The 20,931-nt window shown below is 41.9% G+C and overlaps 1 protein-coding gene across 4 annotated transcripts in view; it reads left to right on the top strand.

The window, feature by feature from the left end:
• Window positions 1-20,931, top strand: part of LOC125630489 (semaphorin-3D) — a 199,755-nt gene that overhangs the window by 166,269 nt on the left and 12,555 nt on the right. For all 4 annotated transcript variants that reach the window (XM_075124521.1, XM_075124522.1, XM_075124520.1 and 1 more), the window contains 6 exons: window positions 468-690; window positions 3,624-3,712; window positions 5,567-5,608; window positions 7,156-7,313; window positions 11,616-11,680; window positions 13,804-13,943. In XM_075124521.1, the coding sequence (XP_074980622.1) occupies window positions 468-690; window positions 3,624-3,712; window positions 5,567-5,608; window positions 7,156-7,313; window positions 11,616-11,680; window positions 13,804-13,943 (717 nt within the window). The remainder of the gene's footprint in view (window positions 1-467; window positions 691-3,623; window positions 3,713-5,566; window positions 5,609-7,155; window positions 7,314-11,615; window positions 11,681-13,803; window positions 13,944-20,931) is intronic.

Here is a 20,931-nt window from a genome sequence, read left to right as displayed (position 1 = left end):
AGTGTGCTTCCAAGCACTGGTGACTAGAAAACTTGAAACACCACTGAGCTATTCCAATTCTAGGCCAAATTACGTTCCCTCTGGATGAAATCTCGGGTTTATCGCTGTCATTCATGCTTTATAGACAGTTACAATATACACACAAAAGCCAAGGTTTAAAAACAATGGTTGTCTAAAGTTACACTCCTAATTCCGTATTTAGGCATCTAAACAAGTGGTTCATTTTTCAATAGGGCTTAGCACCCAGCAGCTCCCACTGACTTCAGTGGGCTCTGTGTAGCACCCAATATGTTAAACTCTGTTTCCAAGTGAGTGAGACATTTTTTTCAGTTATACTAAACATTCATTTATCTCCCTGCACTGTTTGTGAATAAGTTTTCCTAGCACAGAAATGAACGCTTCAAAGTAATCCATATTTTTTCTTAATGTTCTCTTTTTTATCTTCTTTTCCCCTTTCTTGTGTTCAGTGCCCAAGCAAAACTTACGACCCGTTGATTAAATCTACCAGAGATTTTCCAGATGATGTTGTTAGCTTTATAAAACGCCATCCATTGATGTACAAGTCTGTTTACCCAGTGACTGGAGGACCTGTATTTACTAGAATCAATGTGGACTACAGGCTGACACAGATTGTGGTGGATCATGTCATGGCAGAAGATGGGCAGTATGATGTTATATTCCTAGGCACAGGTAAATTAAAGAGCTCTCATAGTTCTTCAAGAGCAATATCATAGGAAAGCTAAATAGGTTAAAGAAGATCATTTGGGGTCCTCATCTATCAAGAATCTTTCCATTTACCAAAGAGGTAACATTATTCCCATTTTACAGATGGGGAAACTGAGGCACAGAGTGGTGAAGTGACTTGCCCAAAATCACCAACAGGCCAGTGGCAGATCCAAGAATAGAACCCAGGTCTCCTGAGTCACACTCCAGTAGGCCACACTGCCTCCCCTTTACCACACAGATGAATTTTGCAGCGTGCCCTGCAGTTCAACAAATTTGACTGTTTGGGACACAACTGGGGACGGGAGTGAATTTCAAAGCCAACAACGTCTCAGGTGCAGGACTTAAGTCTCCAGGGCTTTTGACTCAGCCTTTCTCGCAAGTACTAATTTCACTAGCAAACAAGGTGTCATGAGGTGTCTTCCAGCATCCATACACTTCAGGCCAACAAGTGAAGAGTGAGATGGACTGGGATTTTAGCATGAGGAAGAACTTCAGGGTGGTTGCTCTCACAGCATGGTTGGCTGTCCAGGAGCAAGCACTGCCCCGATCATGGAGAACCTTCATTGCTTTGCCTCTCTGAATGAAGTCTTTCTGACAGCAATCAAAGGAGGAAAGTAATCATGCACTTTCAAATACCATGAAACCCCTACAATTCAAATATAAAAGTTACATCTGAAGCATACACACAACATGCACACCCACGATCATTCCCATGTTACACATGCTGAACATTTATGAAAAAATTATACATCCATTCGAAAAAGGTAGATTTGCTGCCTAACACATGGAATATTGTTTTGGCATGTTCTAGAATTTGCATTGTTTTGTGCTATCCTCTACTGCCATAGGTTTTCATACAAAATTAACTTAAATTAGATCAATAACCTTCTGTCGGGTTAGCTATTCATAGATAGCACTGACATCTAATTCTTCAATGTAATTCTTCTTTAGGGTAGAGATTTGGAGGTGGCTAGGTACCATGTAGTCACTAGTAATTTGAATAGAGAGAAAATTATCAGCTCCAGCACCTTTTAGTTAAAAAGTGAGCTATTTTTTTTCTCCAGAAGTACATGGTTTTATTTCATGTTATATTTTAAATCTATCCTGTGGAAAATCAGGCTGAAAGATAATATTTCAAAGATTATACAATGAATCCATAAAAATACACCAAATAACTCGGGAAGTTTTGGCCACCAGAAGATCAGGAGCTTAAAATATGTTTGAATATGTTTAACCAACACTGCTGGAGAATTTAGAAAGGCTGCCTGTTATGTATAGATATTTCAGCTGCAGCCCTTTTTATCTGTGCAAGCCTAGATAAGAGAGTGGACATTACTGACACAGAAGGCAGGTAGTGACATTTTCTAGCTTCCACTTGAAGTGCTAGGGATGTCATCAGCTGTAGTCTCCTACTTTGCTTTAAAATGTATTTTTGTTGTTTTAATACTACTTGTTTTATTTGTTGTTTTAATACTACACATAATATTTAGTACTGAATGGGCTTGATTCAATCCTGCCTTGCATCTTCCAGACATCCAGGCCATGCCCCTTCACCAGCCTGTGAGTTTTGGGGGCAGGATTGGCTAGCCCCCTTGCAATGCTGGGATTCCACCAACTGGAATTCACACCACTGGGGATTCCCAGGAGATGACCAAACCTGGTGTTTTTAAAGGGATTTGCAAATGTCAATGAATTTCATCTCCCCTTTGAGATAGGGAGGTGTTTTAATTCATGCTGAGTTTGGGAAACTGAGGCCCAGAGTTTCTGAAACCCACCCAGCGAGTCAATGACAGAGGTGGGGTTAGAACTCCAGCATGCCTAACTCAGTCCAATATTCAGTTCCCTAGACTTCCAACCCGCCTCCCTGTGTGCTATCCTGTATTCTGTCAGGAAAACGTGCAACCCACGCACAAGGCTTTATGCAGCACATGAGTCCCCTGTTAGGGCCAAGTGGGATGTGACTGTTGCAAAGGGCCGTGTTCGGGCACAACTCTCACCTGGGCTTCATTTTCAAAGGCATCACTCATTGCAAGCCCAAATACGTAAATGCCACACAGCTTTGGTGTCCCTTCACTATTATGGTTGGATTTATTCAGAGTAGAAATGCAGACTCTTGGAGCTGAGGTGATCCAAAGAGTTGTTTACATTAAAATAAGGGATTCCATTGCAATTTAAATCGCTGCATTAGTAACATTTCTGTATCCCTGACTTTGGGTCACTGGCACATAACACATCCCACATTTGGGCCTCAGCAGGTGTGAGGTTCCACCCTTAACGCTGTGGGATCTTAAACAACTGTTTAGTTTGATTTTAAAAGCACTTCAATTCAGTTTTAAGTATGATCACACCATGCTGCCTAGGTAGTCACTCAGGCTCCCTATTCAGCAAAGGACTTTAGGCCCTTTATCGTCCTTAAAACCGTTTAAATAGATAAATTCTTACTGAAAAAGAAGGATGATACAGTAGCTAAGGCACTAGAGTGGGGCTCAATAGACCCTGGTTCAATTCCTTGCTTCCCCCACATGTTTCTCATGTGAGATTGGGCAAGTCTTGCTGTGCTTCAGTCCCCCATCTGTAAAATGGGGATAATAGCTCTGTCTCACAGAGCATTCTAAGGTTAAATACATTAAAAATTGTGAGTTGCGCAGACACTATAGTGATGGGGGCCATACAAGTACCTGGGATGGACAGACGTATCTAGAAAGCAAATTCCTGGCTACATTAAACAGGATCTCTGATGTCTAGTTTCCTTTATTATCTTCTTTATAACTGCAGTTTAGAGCATCACTTAGAAAAAGAATGGGAAGGGGAGTCAATATGAAGTCAGTTAGCAACAGAACTGTACGTAAACGCTGAAGCACAACTACTGCTTTGTATACTACATCCCTTTGTTTCAGACACGGGAACGGTACTGAAAGTTGTGAGTATTACAAAGGAGAAGTGGACTATAGAGGAGGTAGTACTGGAAGAGCTGCAGATTTTCAAGGTAAGCTTTACCAGCCACTGAATGTTTAAACAGCATCAGAGAATAGTTTAGGGGAGTTTTAAGCCTTGAGGAGTTTAACCTCTGAAGCAATTCATTTCTCGGAACTAGTGCAAGTTCCCAGACTTATTTTATTTTTAGCATTGAGATCCTTTGCTTTTCCAAAGGTGATTGAATCAAAAAGAACATGAATTTTCAAGCTCCTAGGAAACTCCTGCCAACTGTTGCAGTTTTATCACCCATCTCACCAACACTGCTTGATTTTTAGTGTTTTTCCTAAAGCCTCAGCTTCTGACGTCCTGCGATCCCCATTATCACTTTAAAAATATTTTCAACCCTCATGGGCACGCAGAAAACCTTGAAACACAAATGATGGTTAAAAACAAAACAAAAAACACAAGGCAAATAAAATGAACTAAATATCTGCTGTTTTTTAAAGTCTAATGATTTTTAAATCAATCTCTCGATTTGTTTTGTTTTGGGGTGGGTTTATTCTGAAGCCTGATTCAAGGTTTTTGTGTGCTTGGGGTTCGCAATGATGGTAGAATGTCAGAGAGAGTCAGGCCAGCTCCAGTGAGTTGCCTGTAAATGGTATATACCCTGGGCCAAATTCTGCTCTCTATTACACTGACATAAATCCTGATTAACTCTGTTGATGGCAGTGGAGTTGATTTGGATTTACACCAGAGTAATGGAAAATAGAATGTGCCTGCTGATTTATTTTTTCATTCCAGTGTTTCTCTCTCCTCCTTTTTGGCAGCCTCTAGCTGTTCCCTTTTCATTGTATCCAGCTCTACTTCATTTTTCACCTTACTGTTTCGTTAGTGTTTTCCTTTCTCCCTACCATCTGCCCTGTTTTTCCATAGACTCTCTCCTAAGTGCAGTGCAAGCCCAAGAACAGTGGGGTCGTAGTCGATCTTTCTAACTCACAATGATCAAGTGGGTTTGAAATCAGACACAATGAGTTCACCCAGCACTATTACGGACTCTGTAAAACTGATATTACTGAGTTAATCTCTTTATGTGCCTTTTGATACATCATCTATAGGAGGAGAATCCTCTTGATTTAAAGGCTCTCAATATCCTCTTTTCACTGCCATGAACACGAATTATAAATATTACTTTGAAAATACCAAGATTGCTTGACAGTCTGCCAAATAATCAGGAGTTTCAATACGTACACCAATTTGCTGCATTCTTATAACATAATGTCAAGGGCAAACATGCCATATCATATTTAACAGTAAAGAGGGTTGGGGTTTGCTCAACAGACATTTCTCCACTTTATAAATGTTACCTCTACATTTTTTTTAATGTGGAAAATTGAAGAGGAGAGAGCAGCTGCAAACCATTCCTTATTCCTAAAATCAAATCAAAATTAAACAATAGGCTTAGATGTTGGATTATGTGATAGAGCATAAATAATATACCAGGACCATCCTGTTTATACTACAGACATTGGCCCAACATCCATTGACTTCACTGGAGGTAAAATTCACCCTTGGTGCAGAGAAGCAACCTATGCATACCTTAAGTTTCATTTAAGCTTTCAGAATAGTGCTTAAATGGAGTTTTTAGACTTGGTGGTGGTTCTCTGTGCATAGTGAATTACAATCTTCCTGGATAAAAGTCATCTACTGGCAAGTAGCAGAGAATATTTGCTGGTATGTGTTTCTGGAAGCAGGTATTTTGTTATTTCTGATTTTTTTTCCACATCTGCATAAACCAATTAAGTTGCTCTGTAGTTTTCTTTATTTTTGTTGTTAGGCAGGTGATAAGATATGTCGTCTTTTCTATTAAAGACAGAAGCAAATGTCAATGAATAGTTACTCATTAATTCACTCATTAATTTTTCAGCGTCCATCATTTATCTCAACTATGGAGATGTCCCTGAAGCAGGTAATTCACACACTTGTTTAATTCACATGAATAGTTTGGTATTTTGATCATTTAGCTTGTTGCTTTGCTGGTGACATCTGTTGCTTATTAGCCAAACTTTCAAAGGCTGCCACTTAAGCTGTATCTGGAAAGTATAGTGTGAACTAGTTTGCCTGGAAAATTGACATTTGCTCACAAATAGTAGTTTGAATGCACAAACTGGTAATTACTCATAGATACAAATCCTTAGTCACGCGGATGTGGGATTTGTGAATAAAGTTAGTTCACACATATTTTCCAGATACAACAAAAATTGGACTCTGTGTAATCTATAATTCAACAAGACATTATTATTATTATTTTATTATTGGTTATAGTAGCGGTATTACAAACAGCACTGCTAGGGATTCCAAATAGGGATCAGGGCCCCACAGTGCCAGGCATTGTATGTACACATAGTACGAGGCAGTCCCCAACCTATCAGCTTACAGTCTAATCACACAAGTCACAAAAGGTGGGAAAAAGGAAGTATTATTATTCCCCTTTTTAAATAAGGAACTGAGGCACAGAGTGGTAAAGTTATTTGCCCAGGTCATCCAGATATCCTGAATTCCAAGTCAGTGCCATAGCTTAAAGCCAGAAGGGACCATCAAACCATCTAGTCTGACTTCCTGTATGTTACAGGCCACCAACACCACCCAGTACCCACACACTAAACCCAACAACTGAAATTAGAACACAGTATTATGGTCCACAGGAAACTGAACTGTTATGTGCTACAGGCAGAGAACAGGTGAAAGACCGAGGTGCACAGTACCTGAGGTCCCTGCAATGGCAGGGAAATGATTGGATGAGATATACCCAGGTAATCCTAGCAAGTGACCTTCACCCACATGCTGCAGAGAAAGACAAAAAACCCCAAGGTCACTGCCAATCTGACCTGGGGAAAAATGCCTTTGCAACCTTGTGTTTGACAATCAGTTAGACCCTTTGAGCAAGAATCAGCCAGCCAAGCACCTGAGAGAGAGAATGCTCAATGTCACCTCATAGCCCTGGCTCACCTTATCCCATCTCCAGCAAGGGCCATCCCTGATGCTTCAGAGGAAGGAGATAAAAAATACATTGGAGGGGGGAAAAAATACCTTCCTGACCTGTGCTGGTGACCATCTGAAACCCTGAAGCATGAGCTTTTAGGAACATAAGACATAAACCAGAACTGAGCCCCATGACTGTCTTCCTCTATCAAATTATTAGTAAAGTTACTTTTGTTGTGGATTGCTGCAGATTATTGATACTGTAAATTTATGCCGACATGCTACCAGTGTTTTAGATCCTTGTCCTTCCAGTTCCATAGCCCCCTTTCCACCATCATATCATCTGCAATGGATGGAGACTGGCCAGCGCACACAGTGCCCTGAGAAACATTTTACAATGAATGTGAAATTCTCTCCCATTCAATACAATCTGGGCTAAGGTTGGACGATTGCGAGGGTGGTATTGAGAAAGAGAACATTTAAAATAATTGCTTGAAGAATGCTTCTAATTCATTCACCTTCCCTGATTTGCAGCAACAGTTGTACATTGGTTCCAGAGATGGATTGGTTCAGCTCTCTCTGCACAGATGTCACACGTATGGGAAGGCTTGTGCAGACTGCTGCCTTGCCAGAGACCCATACTGCGCTTGGGATGGAAACTCATGTTCCAGATATGCACCAACTTCTAAAAGGTAAGAATACGTATAGAGTTCCTATGGAAAATCCATCCACTCATGTTCTCTACATTAAGGGCTTCAGAGGTTCCCATTTTGTTTCTAGGCCTGCGAAAACAAGTTGCACTTTTTCAGCATGTTGTTTAGGTAAATTGTAGACATAACTTTGTCCATGTTTTGTTGGGAGTGCTATGAAAACAGTGCAGCACTTTAATATGAACAGCGATAACTGCGGTAGGGCATCTAACATAACAAGATCACCGTACTTATTGTTATGCTACGTCCTTTAAGATACCAAGTTATGAGGCTAAGGACTAGATTGTGGCCACCTCTGCATGAGTGTACAAAGGAGGGAAGTGATTCATGGAGCCTCCCATACTTGTGCCTCTGCCAGGCACAATCACAATGGGAAGTGTGAATCTCACATGATATCCTTGGGTGGGTCATCGACAGCAGGAACTAAAAGGATGAGCTGCTGCTGTCTAAGCTAAAAGACACAGGTCTCATGGCTCAAGTGTTTGAGTTTACAAACCTCTATCCATGGACTAGCGAAGAACAAAGAGCCATAGTGTACTGGTATAGGTTACACAAGTGCTTTGCTGGGCTAATACCAGCTGCAGTACCAGCCTCCCAAAAGAGAAAGGACCATGGGAGCCATATCTGAACTCTCCCTGAACACACACACGCGCGCGCACACACACAAAGATTTTTTTGGCTGAAACTGAGTGTTTTGGCATAGAAACTAATCATCTGAAAAATGTTGCCCAGCTTACAATAAGGGCCCATGGTTGCTGATCTGTGATGAGAGTTTTGCTTCCTTAAGGACTGCCGTACTGGGCCTAAACGATGAAATGAACTATTGTAGTTAATGAGTTGCGGGTTATTGTGTCATTCATTGTGCAACCATGTACATTTTCCGCTAAGCCATAGCAAACTAGAATAAATTCAGAGAAATGTAAATGAGAGAGAAATATAAAAGCTAAGATTCAATGAAGAAGTTATGCACCCATGGGGGTTGCTGAAGGCTGCAGTGCTTTCTTTCCACTGCATGCGGAGACAGAGGACGAGAGTTCATTTATTTATAGAGCTCCCTGGCTTGGTGGATAGGTCAAAGCTTTGTGGGTGTGAGGCTCCAGAAGAAGGGGTTGATGTTTTGCTTTGTGCATCTTCCGTAGGTCAGTTACTTGGGTATTTTCCTTTAGCTCAATCTAGCTATCTAGCACACTGTGCTCCCAGCATATTTAAGTCTCTTCCCCAAATGGTTACATCAGCACCAGGAGCCAGCTCTTCCACTTAGACAGTGCTGTGCATTGCACTTGTAAAGTCCTATTGCCATCTCTGACACTGGCTTGCAGTGTGTCCTTGAGGAAGTCACTTTGCCTCTCCTAGCCTCAGTTTCCCCATCTGAAGAATGAAAATAATTAGATTTATCCTCTTGAGATCTACAGATGAAAGTTCTTAAAAGCGAAGTATTATCAATATTATTTTAATGAAACCTAAAAACAGTCACAGAGAGGTTAAGAGGAGAATAACATGAGGGGAAAAGGAGTCCAGGAGAGCTGGCTGTATTTTAAAGAATCCTTACTGAGGTTACAGGAACAAACCATCCCAACGTGTAGAAAGAATAGTAAATATGGCAGGTGACCGGGGTGGCTTAACAGTGAAATCCTCGCTGATCTTAAACACAAAAAAGAAGCTTACAAGATGTGGAAGATTGGACAAATGACCGAGGAGCAGTATAAAAATATTGCTCAAGCATGCAGGAGTGAAATCAGGAAGGCCAAATAACACTTGGAGTTGCAGCTAGCAAGAGATGTTAAGAGTAACAAGAAGGGTTTCTTCAGGTATGTTAGCAACAAGAAGAAAGTCATGGAAAGTGTGGGCCCCTTACTGAATGAGGGAGGCAACCTAGTGACAGAGGATGTGGAAAAAGCTAATGTACTCAATGCTTTTTTTGCCTCTGTCTTCACAAACAAGGTCAGCTCCCAGACTACTGCACAGGGCAGCACAGCATGGGGAGGAGGTGACCAGCCCTCTATGGAGAAAGAAGTGGTTCGGGACTGTTTAGAAAAGCTGGACGAGCACAAGTCCATGGGGCCAGATGCGTTGCATCCGAGAGTGCTAAAGGAGTTGGCGGATGTGATTGCAGAGCCATTGGCCATTATCTTTGAAAACTCATGGCGATCGGGGGAGGTCCCGGATGACTGGAAAAAGGCTAATGTAGTGCCCATCTTTAAAAAAGGGAAGAAGGAGGATCCTGGGAACTACAGGCCCGTCAGCCTCACCTCAGTCCCTGGAAAAATCATGGAGCAGGTCCTCAAGGAATCAATTCTGAAGCACTTAGAGGAGAGGAAAGTGATCAGGAACAGTCAGCATGGATTCACCAAGGGCAAGTCATGCCTGACTAATCTAATTGCCTTCTATGACAAGACAACTGGCTCTGTGGATGAGGGGAAAGCAGTGGACGTGTTATTCCTTGACTTTAGCAAAGTTTTTGACACGGTCTCCCACAGTATTCTTGCCAGCAAGTTAAAGAAGTATGGGCTGGATAAATGGACTATAAGGTGGATAGAAAGTTGGCTAGATTGTCGGGCTCAATGGGTAGTGATCCATGGCTCCATGTCTAGTTGGCAGCCAGTATCAAGCAGAGTGCCCCAAGGGTCGGTCCTCAGGCCGGTTTTGTTCAATATCTTCATTAATGTTCTGGAGGATGGCATGGATTGTACCCTCAGCAAGTTTGCAGATGACACTAAACTGGGAGGAGAGGTAGATACGCTGGAGGGTAGGGATAGGATACAGAGGGACCTAGACAAATTACAGGATTGGGTCAAAAGATGTGATGAGGTTCAACAAGGACAAGTGCAGAGTCCTGCACTTAGGACGGAAGAATCCCATGCACCGCTACAGACTAGGGACCGAATGGCTCGGCAGCAGTTCTGCAGAAATGGACCTAGAGGTTACAGTGGACGAGAAGCTGGATATGAGTCAACAGTGTGTTCTTGTTGCCAAGAAGGCCAATGGCATTTTGGGCTGTATAAGTAGGGGCCTGCCAGCAGATCATGAGACGTGATCGTTCCCCTCTATTCGACATTGGGGAAGCCTCATCTGGAGTTTTGGGCCCCACTCTACAAGAAGGATGTGAAAAAATTGGAAGATGTCCAGCGGAGGGCAACAAAAATGATTAGGGGATTGGAACACATGACTTATGAGGAGAGGCTGAGGGAACTGGGATTGTTTAGTCTGCAGAAGAGAAGAATAAGGGGGGATTTGATAGCTGCTTTCAACTACCTGAAAGGGGGTTCCAAAGGGGATGGATCTAGACTGTTCTCAGTGGTAGCAGATGACAAAACAAGGAGTAATGGTCTCAAGTTGCAGTGGGGGAGGTTTAGGTTGGATATTAGGAAAACCTTTTTCACTAGGAGGGTGGTGAAGCACTGGAATGGGTTATCTAGGGAGGTGGTGGAATCCCCTTCCTTTGAGCTTTTTAAGGTCAGGCTTGACAAAGTCCTGGCTGGAATGATTTATTTGGGGATTGGTCCTACTTTGAGCAGGGGGTTGGACTAGATGACCTCCTGAGGTCCCTTCCAACCCTGATATTCTATGATTCTAAGTAATTCACCCAAAGATCACTAAACAAGTTAAATAGCAGAACTGGGAAAAGAATCCAGGAATCTTGACTCCCAGGCCCCCGCTCTGTTCATCTCTTCATAAAGTTCCCCAAACCGTACTCTGTAGCTGCTGTTCTCAAAACTGTTCCATCTGAAGCAGCACCTATGCTTTTCCAGCATTGCTTGTTTTAGAAAATTCAGTCATTGACATTACACTGTGTTGGCCTTGAATTGGGTCAGGAATGTGGTCTGTTGAACCTCGTAGGTTTACATGACGTAGGGTGTTGAGGGTTCTGATGGTTTCCAAGATGAACTGGCCCACCAGATCACAGCATCTGTTCTGCCTTTGGATCTGGCAGAGCTCCTGTAGCTGCAGGGAGTTGGACTAGATGACCTCCAGAGGTCCCTTCCAACTCTGATATTCTGTGATTCTATGATTTGGAAGCCGTCTCTGCCACTAGGTTGCACACTCACCCTCTTCTAGGCAGATTTCTCTCCCCACAGTGATTTTCTTAAATCATTGGCCTGTCTCTTTGTGCCATTTGTACAAATCTCTCTGTGCCACAAGCCACTTGAGAGCGAGGCTGGATTTACTTAGGGCTGGAATTGCCAACAATAGGGCAGGAGTGCTGCAGACCCATATCGGCCAAGCTCCTCTGCATTTTGTTACTGAATTCCAGCAATGTTACAAATTTTAATGCTCTTGTTATAGGCGAGCCAGGAGACAAGATGTCAAATACGGAGACCCAGTCGCTCAGTGCTGGGATGTGGAAGAAAGTAAGTATTTGCGCCTCTTCCTCTAACAAAAAGTGTACGGTCAGTGTGTCTGTCTGTTTACTATGCTCTTTGGAACTAGGCCTCTGGAGATATCCGGGCAGCTAATGCCCAGGCAGTTAGAATCCCCAAATACTCTCCATTCAGCCCTCAGTCAGCAGGTAGACTCACTGCGTGATGGGAACTTAAAAGAAGTAAGTGGTGAAAACAACTCTCCCCTACCCCACTCCATGGGGGAGAGACACCAGCAGAAACCTGCATGAAGGGAGAAATAAGGCAATTGACGTGAATACCCCATACACGACCATGAGTGAGATGCCAGGACCTCCACTCCCTTGCAGAGTATCTGGAGAGAGATCCAAGTAAGAAAACCTCTGAGGAAGCAGGAAATGCTGCTTCTTCCTCCCCTAATACATATGCACACTTGACAAAAGTCCCAACCTCTGTTCCAGCTGCCAAACCCTCCAGTTCCCCCTCCCTGCAGCAACTTAAGCACCCCCCTTATTACAAGAGCCTTCCCCTTCCCTCAACAAGAAATCCCCCTCTCCCAGCTGCCAAAAGTCTGGCTCGCTCCCTTGACAACTGCTGCAGTTCACTTACAGTGTGTACTGTCAATGCTAAATCCTGCGGTTATGCTACAATTTCTGTGGCAGCATAAAATAAATGAAAAACTTTCAAAACCAAAGTTTGAGTTAGTCTGGGGTTTTTACATTGAATTATTAAAATGAACAGCCCAGTCACAACACTATTGATAGTATTGCTGAGTTTAATTTTTGAGCTAGTAGAAGCCATTCCTTTGATCATTCTCTGATTATTTTCACGTCACTGTGGTGCTGGAAGCCTACTGCAGAACTCAGCGAATGTTATGGCAAAAATTAGGGCTGTCTGCCATGAAATCAAAGACCAGTCTGGTGCCTGGTATACTGGGCTCTCACTGTGCATATATACCGCAGGGATCATTAAAAAGTCAGGGTGAAATCCTGGTTCCATTGAAGTTAATGGCCAGACTCCCATTGATTTCAATGGGGCTGGGATTGCACTCTCACGATTCACCCACAATGACTACTTAGTGGTATCTGAGATATGCCACAGAGTTTAGGGTTACTGTAGGGTTGCCAGCCCGACTGCTGCTGTCAGGTATCTCTTTGTAGAGAAATGGTTATTAAAGTAATTGTCTTTGATGAACAAATACAAAATTACTAAAATGTTGCACTAATATGAACTCAATACTGAGCCCCAATATGGTGGCAAAAATAGAATGTATGGCTAGCTTTAGCAGCTAGTTGGGTATTTCCCCTGGTGCTGTAAAACAGGTTAAGATGGCCTTGTGCCACCCCACTTCCAGCCCCTGGCAGATTAACACTAATGACTATTAATAATAGATAATAATTATGTAATGATAGCGCCTCCCAGCTCCAATTGTGTCTGGGGCCCTGTTGTGCTAGACACTGCACCAACAGAGTACAAAAGGCAATCCCTGCTCTGAAGATCTTGCAATCTAAATACACAAGACAGACAAAGGCTGGGAGAGGAAACAAACGCACAGAGATGGAGTGACTTTTCCAAGGTCATTGGCAGAGTCAAGACAAGAAGCCAAATCTCCTTACTTCTAGTTCAGTGCCCTATCTGGAACACACTGAGCTCCAGCAGTAACTGCCTAGTAGATGGCCACTAAAAGGGAGTGATTTAAAGTAGCCTTGAGGCTGCTCTAAAGTATGCAGGTTGGTAAAGCGGTCCCCGGTGGCTCTCAGAATTGGTGAAACTACAACCAGCACTTATGGCTACCCCACTTCTACTCTGCTCAGTCTTCAGTGGGTGCACAGAGGATGGAGCAGAGGAAAAATATAGGTAAAATATGTAATTCACTAGCAGTGACTGTCTCTCTTTAAATTCAAGTAAGTCAGTGGTACAGATTTTATTAACCTCTCTAAAAAACAGTTGCACTGGAAGAAAGTTAGCAGCTGCCTCTAAATCCTAGCAGTTACATTTTAAGCTAAAAGTTAAGTTTCCTTTTGCTTATTTTATAATTCACTTGTTCCTATAGCATCTGTTCTGAATCAGTCTATTTTCCCATTGCTTTAAAAATCAGGTCAGGGTTAATCTTCTGTACCATGTTTGCTTTCCAGGCATTAGTCATGAAACTGCTGATGAAAAGGTGATTTTTGGCATTGAATTTAATTCAACTTTTCTGGAATGCATTCCTAAGTCCCAGCAAGCCTCGATTAGGTGGTATATTCAACGCTCTGGAGAAGAACATCGAGAAGAGGTAAGTTATAGGCAACAAGGCAAGCTTCTTCAGTGGAGAATTCAGCCGAGTATTCAAAAGCAGGAGTTACTGGGATTAGTAGATGTTTTCTTTTTCCTTGCTTCACTTTAGCTATCATGTAGCGTTCTGGTATCACCATTTGGGGCATAGAGAGGGTGGGAGAGAGGCCATTTGCACTGTACTACAGGCAGATTTATTTTATTTATTCTACTCATTAAAAAAATCCAAACCCTAACCTTTGCTCTAAGCACTCTTGGGTGCATTTTAAAAAGACAGACTACTCCAGTAATACCCTTTCCCCCAATAATTAACACATGGAATAACTCAGCAGCCGAAACCACATTCAGAATCTTCTGCTCTCTATAAGTTTTCATATCACCCTCATATCTGAGAACCTTTCAATTAATGTGGTGATGAACATCTCTCATGTGAAGTTGATTCTTTCTCTCTTCCTGTCCCTAGGAGGAGAATTGTATGTACAGTGGAGTGTTTTTTATTATGATTGTGTTGGGTTTCGGATTTTTTTAAAATATTTATGCTCCTCTGTGTTTAAATTGGAGAAGGCAGGTGGAAGAAGTGTCCCTTGCACTTCAAATTGAAAGTGGGGTGGTTTCCAATGGTCCTTAGTTCCTGGGGGAGTTAATTCTATCGTCTGGGACCAGCACCCGAGATAGCTCCTGCCTTACAATCTTTATAATTTCCCACAGAGTCCTCTCACAGCTAGTGAAAAACCAACGGGCATTAGAGCATGTCATGAAGGTCAACAGATTGGAACTGGTTTGGACTGACTTTCAAACCTAAGGACCCCTCACAGAGAATGCCTTTTGTCCTCAGACAAGCCATTTTCCATCTCAAGCCACTCCCTACCACCTGTGTAGTTATCACAACTGTAGTGGTAGAGAAAAGGGGGAGGGTAAGTTGGTTGAAGGTTTTAGATGTGCTGTATTGTTCAATGTTCATCGCAGTCTTTAGTTAGTTATGCCTTTGGATCTGAACCAGATTGAATTGTTTTTTCTTTCAAGCTCAAGCAGAGTTCAAATATCAGAGTCCTACAGGAACTTTTAAACATGCACCATCGTTTATGGCTCAGCCTTCCATTGATTGTGGGCGCTAGCAACTCTCCCCATTGACTGTGATGGCAAGATTTCTCTCTTTCTTCCTAAGGGCCAAGAAAATCTACCCATGGCTGATTCTTGTGAGATGATAGCCTTGTATGGGGCTATGGTGTCTATTGCAGAGGACCTTGAGCACCATCTGGGCTCTTTGGGGAAAGTCGCCATGTGGGAGACCACATGAGGCTATGACACCAATAGTGGGCCATGGAGAGTAGTGATAGGTGCTAACCTTGGGAGTCAGATAATCTACTTTATATGCAAGTAGCTCAGGCTGCAGCTGCTTTTCCACCACATGAACTGGAGGAACAGGACTGTCTGCAGGCCCTGGCTTTGGGGTACTTTTGTTGTACCAATCCCTACATACTCAAGCTTGGCAAAGTGAACTTCACCACTGAGCATGAGCGCATAACAAATGTATTTATATATCTAGCACATCTCATGCCCCAGGCTTAATGCCTTAGGTAAAGTTATAGTGGTTTAAAACAGTATCTTTGACTTCCATCAATACCACATACTTGAAAAATTATATTGTATTCTTATCAGCAGGCCTGCTGGTATGTCTGGAGAATGGCCAAAGAACACTAATAAACACAGGTGGCTAAACTGAAAACTGTACTACGCATGGCTTGGAAGACCTATATTAATCTCTCTAGAAATATTGTAATTCTTGCCCTAATTGTTTTATTTTTGACTCTCTTGTGCAAGAAGCTGTATTCCTTACCTCACTAGTGGTCCACTTCAGAAAAGCACTTACATATATGATTACATCCAATCCAATTTATGAAAACAATTGAGCAGTTATTTAAGTCCTATTGTTTTAAAAGAGATTTAAGCACATGCTTAAACTTAGGCACATGCTCTAGAGTGTTCCAGAACAGGAAACTTTGATTGGTGCTTCGATGAGCCACAGTCATTATAAAAACAACCTTTCACCTCTGTAATACCTAACCAAGTTTCTCAAAAGGATTTACAAATGTTAATTAACCAAATATTACATCTGAAGATGGTATATTTAATAATGATAATGTTTAACACCTCTTAGATCTGAAAGTGCTTTGCAAAGTTGGTTGAGCATTTTCATCTTCATTTTTCATGTTGGGAAATTGAGATACAACAGGGTTGGTGGATTCCTATAGAAAATGCAAAGATAGAGAGATATAAAGTTGAGGGTTTTTTTAATGCACTTTAGTTTGACCAAAATACCATATGTAACAGAAATAGGGTAGCTGTATATAACATATAGCCTGATCTTTGCTAAGTCAATACCTTACCATAACTTTTTCTATTACAGTTCTATATTCTGCTCTGTCTTCCTGCATTATATTTCTCGAATAACACTGTATGTTATTTTAGTGCATGTCTTAAAGGTATAACTTATTGTGATGACGATACCATGCTTTGCGAATGACTCAGTGCACCTGGAACTTAAGTTACAGACTTTTAGTTAGAGTGGTGTAGCTGGAATGTTTCAGCAGATCTTTAAACCTCACTTTACAAATAGATGGTTACACTTTGTCCATGACATGCAATACAGCTTCCTGAGGGGAGAGAAAGGGCAAAATCCAGACTAGATTGGGAGCCTTTGGCCCAGCAGGATGTCTCCTGCATTTCACCTTTGAGGTCATGGTTCAGAATCCTACTTTCAGTCAGAATGGCCTATGGGAGGGGACAGGATCTCCTGTGGTACAGGAGCTGTCACCAGGTCATTCTGCTGCCAGGGGGAGTGCGTTTCCCTGCGGTTTGGTGGGTCATGAGTCAATTATCTGGTGCTTTTGTATTTAGTGTTGCTCACGCAATTGATCATGTTTATTCCCATATTTGGAAGATTAGTCACTGACTTGTGGGAGAACAGTTTTGTGACTTGGATTAATAAAAAATCCTGTAAAGCTTTTGTTTACATTTGTTCGTAAAGCTTTAACGTGCTGAATTTCCTGCAGCTTAAGCTCGGCTGTTTGTTTATTCCTTTTTAAATTCCTATGTGTTGTGTTATGTACATAATAGGTGTCAGGACCAGAAAAAGCAAACCCAGGGTTCCCTGCAAAGCTACTAACTCTGGCCTCCTATAGTTTTAGACAATATTCGGCTGGCCCCAACCCAGAGTCTCCTGTGGCCACAGGTTTGCCAGGCTGTCATGTACCCTTCCATGGGACAGAGCAAGCCATATGGTTTGAAACAACGGCCTATGCACTGATATGGTTTAACTCCTTGCATGATGTGGGGGATGGAAGATAAACCACTGGGGAGCCTCAGCATATTTCACCTTCTTCACCAGCAGCTCACTCTTTCGCACTGTCCCACCCCACATTGGCTGGCTGATGTTGGCCATGGATTAGGCTATCCAGCCTGGTTGGTAATTCTCTTTGAAAGCTATGTGTTTGGTAGAGAATTTAACTCTATTGCTGTGGTCACCACATTGGGGACAGGAAGGCATTTTTTCCCATGGTGCATTTTACCCTGGATTAAGGGATTAGGCTTTAGTCACATCTGGCAGTTATCTCTGTTTTGTGGAATTGATATTTTTGGTGGTGAATTGGGTGTGTGAGGCATTGGTAGTTAGTGGCTGATGATTTTTGTGTGATTATATCCTATTTTCTTTGGCCACAACTCCATGGGCATGAGTTTCTGGTGGTGATTGTAGATAGATTCTGTGACTATTCAACCCAAAACCCAAGAGTCAGATGAAAGCAGTATGTAGAAAAGGGCTAAGTTTGGCGGAGAATAGCAGTTATGGGCATAGACTTTATTATCGAGTAAAGATGTAAGAATACACTGTCATGTATCAGGCCTGGTTCTTTGAGAAGGGAATTTTGTCTTGGAGGCCCATTGAATGGTGACTAGTGGGAACCCTGGACTGAAATACACATTGCCCAGCAGGGATGGAATGTAATGTTAGGTAGTTATTGATTAATTTGTTGTGGAATTTTATTGAAGATGCAGCTGATCTGCTTTTTATCATAAGTTGGTGGTGTGATGTGCTTTCTTAGGGAAATCCCCTGGTGTCGACAGCAGTGTCAACTTACTCTTTAAAGGTTTTAACTGTTTCAGTTTGTTGATCAATGATTCTTTCACTCTTTTACTTTACTTTAACCAACTGGGTGGTGATGGTGGGTTGTTTGTTTGTTTTTTAATTCTATGAGGTCCTTAAATCAGACCATTATTTTTTTTCCACAATTACAAAAAAAATAAATTCTATCCTGAGCTGAGATATATCCCTGTGGATTTTCAGGGAGATTGATTTGCTTTGGGTAAGTGTAGGGTGAGAGTTTAAAAATTATCCTTCTAATGGGAAGTAAGCTTCAACCTTAACTATGGTGTGACTGATGTCTCTCCATACATAATGACATTATGACCCCAAAACCTGAAGAAGAGCTCTGTGTAAGCTCAAAATCTTGTCTCTCTCACTATGAGAAGTTGTTCCAATAAAAGATAAAATTTCACCCACCTTGTCTCTCTGTTATGTCCCCAACACATTTGTGATTTTTCCATTAGATTTTTTATTAAGTACAAATTTAAAAAAAAAATTGTAAAAAAATAATTCTCTCTACAGCGGTGTTTGAATTCAATTATTATTTTCTCCAGTGTAACAGTAACATCATGGCACATAATAAAAAAGATCCGCTTTCTCAGTGGAATGATGATACAGGCCACTGATAATGAAGATCAAGGAGAATTCTCAGTAAACGCTCCTTATTTTTGTTTCTTCCACCCTTTCTTTGTTCAGCGGTTGCATCTAATACTACTGGGGCAATTCTATGCCAAACAATTAAAAATGCTGTGCACAATATTTTAAAATTCTGCAAATTCTATTTGTCAAAATAACACTATATAATCATGCCACTTTCAATTATTTAATCATTTATTTCAAAATACCTGGCAGCAAGTATGTCTGTGACAATACAGACGCACACAAAAATTCCCCCAGGAATAGAAAGTTAAAGAAACCCCTACTACAGATGAGTTCCTGCTTCTCTGCCCCCTCCCCCCGCAGAGCCCAGCCAGGGGGTCAGACACTCACACCCCCTCCTTCCCTGGAGCCCAGCCGTGGGGCCTTTCAGGGCCCAGACACTCACACCCCTTCCCCCAGAGCCCAGCTGCAGGGCCCCCCTCTGACTCAGACACTCACACCCCCTCCGCCACAGAGCCCAGCCATGGCCACCCCCAGCCTAGACACTCATACCCCCTTGGCATGGAATTTCCTGCACACTATCTCCTTCCTTCAGGGCACGCTGGGAACTGCACCAGCTCCTCTTCCCCGCTGCAGTATCTTCTAGTTGTGAGCTGGGCTCTGCCACGTCCAGTGGCCCCTAGTGGTGGCCAGCAGTTCTGCAGCCCATTTCTGTTGGGGGGGAAAGGAAATTCTGCATGCAAAACATTAATTTCTGCAAAATTCTACATTGTGCAGTGGTGCAGAATTCCCCCAGGAGTAATCTAACCCACGGTTAGCTCAGCTTTACCGCTAGTGCTTTTTCACATGTTGATTAATGAGGGAAGGCAGGTTTTGAAGCCACTATCTTCTCATAGACAGGTGCAATGTTTCATCTGTGAAAAAGTTGACATGGAATTAGTTGTAATGAGGGAGCCATCTAAACACACCATTAACAAAGGACAAAAAACGTTGACCTAACCTGATGCCATGCCACTTTTGAATCCTTAGCTCTTTACTATCTTACCGTTTCAAGATTTGCCATCCTTATGGCAATCTGTGTTTCCCCCCATTGCCAAATTCATGCTGTAAAAATCAAGCAAATAATGTAAATGAGCCTCTTATTCCTTTGCCGGGCATTTTCTGAATCTGTGCTCTGCACATTTTATTTAATATTTTATATCAATGATAAAAAAACTATTTAAAAGTTGCTGAAAGAATATACAGAATGCTGTTAAACTCTGCTTCCTTGTCATTGAGAAGATATAGCATGCACACTGCAACCTATTTGCAAGCTGAATCAAGCATGACACCAGAAGACCTAAGTGGACGAATGTTGATAATCAACTGCTTAATTTCTGTGGCTCACAATTTTGGCCCTGATTCAACAAAACACTTAATCATATGTTCATCTTAAAATACCTGCTTAAAGTTAATCACATTATTGAACTGGGATCTTTGGTCTTCTGAATTGCTAAAAAACTCATTATAGCTCCAGCAGAATTATTGTTTATGATACACTTTAAAATAATGAAACCACATATGACAGAAATAAAATGATATCTCATACGTAACCAGGCTTGTCACTATACTCAAAATTTAATAAAACATGTTTTACATCTGCAGGTCAGAAACTAAAGAACAAATTAAGTATTCAAGTGAAAGGTTAAAGATCTACTACCAAGTAATGAAATGCCAGGTGTTTATGAAACTCCAGAGTCCTGTGGGGGAAAAAGTAGAGAGGAAAGACAGGAAGAGTTCTGAAGCTATGGGTAAAACAACATAAACAGGATACAAAAAAAAAGAAGTGGAAGGGAAAGCAATTATGAAATGTGGCTCAATATGTGTGAAATCAGAGCCATAATTTCATCCTGTCAGAGAATAAGAAAGGAATTAACAATAAAGCCACAGAAAAGGAGGGGGTGACAGTTTCCATAAATCAATAACCAAGATGTAAATGGGATCTTGAATAAGAATCTTATTCATTAAAAATGAAAGTAGAGATGGATTAGGATTAAGAGACACAACCACCTTAGCGTTGGTTAGCCCGTGGTGTGGGCTCCCAAGGAGAGTGATGGGAACCTCAACATTTAGCACATTTATAACTATACTGTACTGTGAACAGAACTCAAAGTAGGACCAACACCAACTAAATCATCCCAGCCAGAGCTTTGTCAAGCCAGGCCTTAAAAACCTCTAAGGATGAAGATTCCACCACCTCCCTAGGTAA

The sequence above is a fragment of the Caretta caretta genome, chromosome 1 (genome assembly GCF_965140235.1).
Source record: "Caretta caretta isolate rCarCar2 chromosome 1, rCarCar1.hap1, whole genome shotgun sequence".
NCBI lineage: Eukaryota > Metazoa > Chordata > Testudines > Cheloniidae > Caretta > Caretta caretta.
The sequence above is the reverse complement of the archived record's forward strand: the minus strand, read 5'-3'. Positions and strand labels throughout refer to the sequence as shown.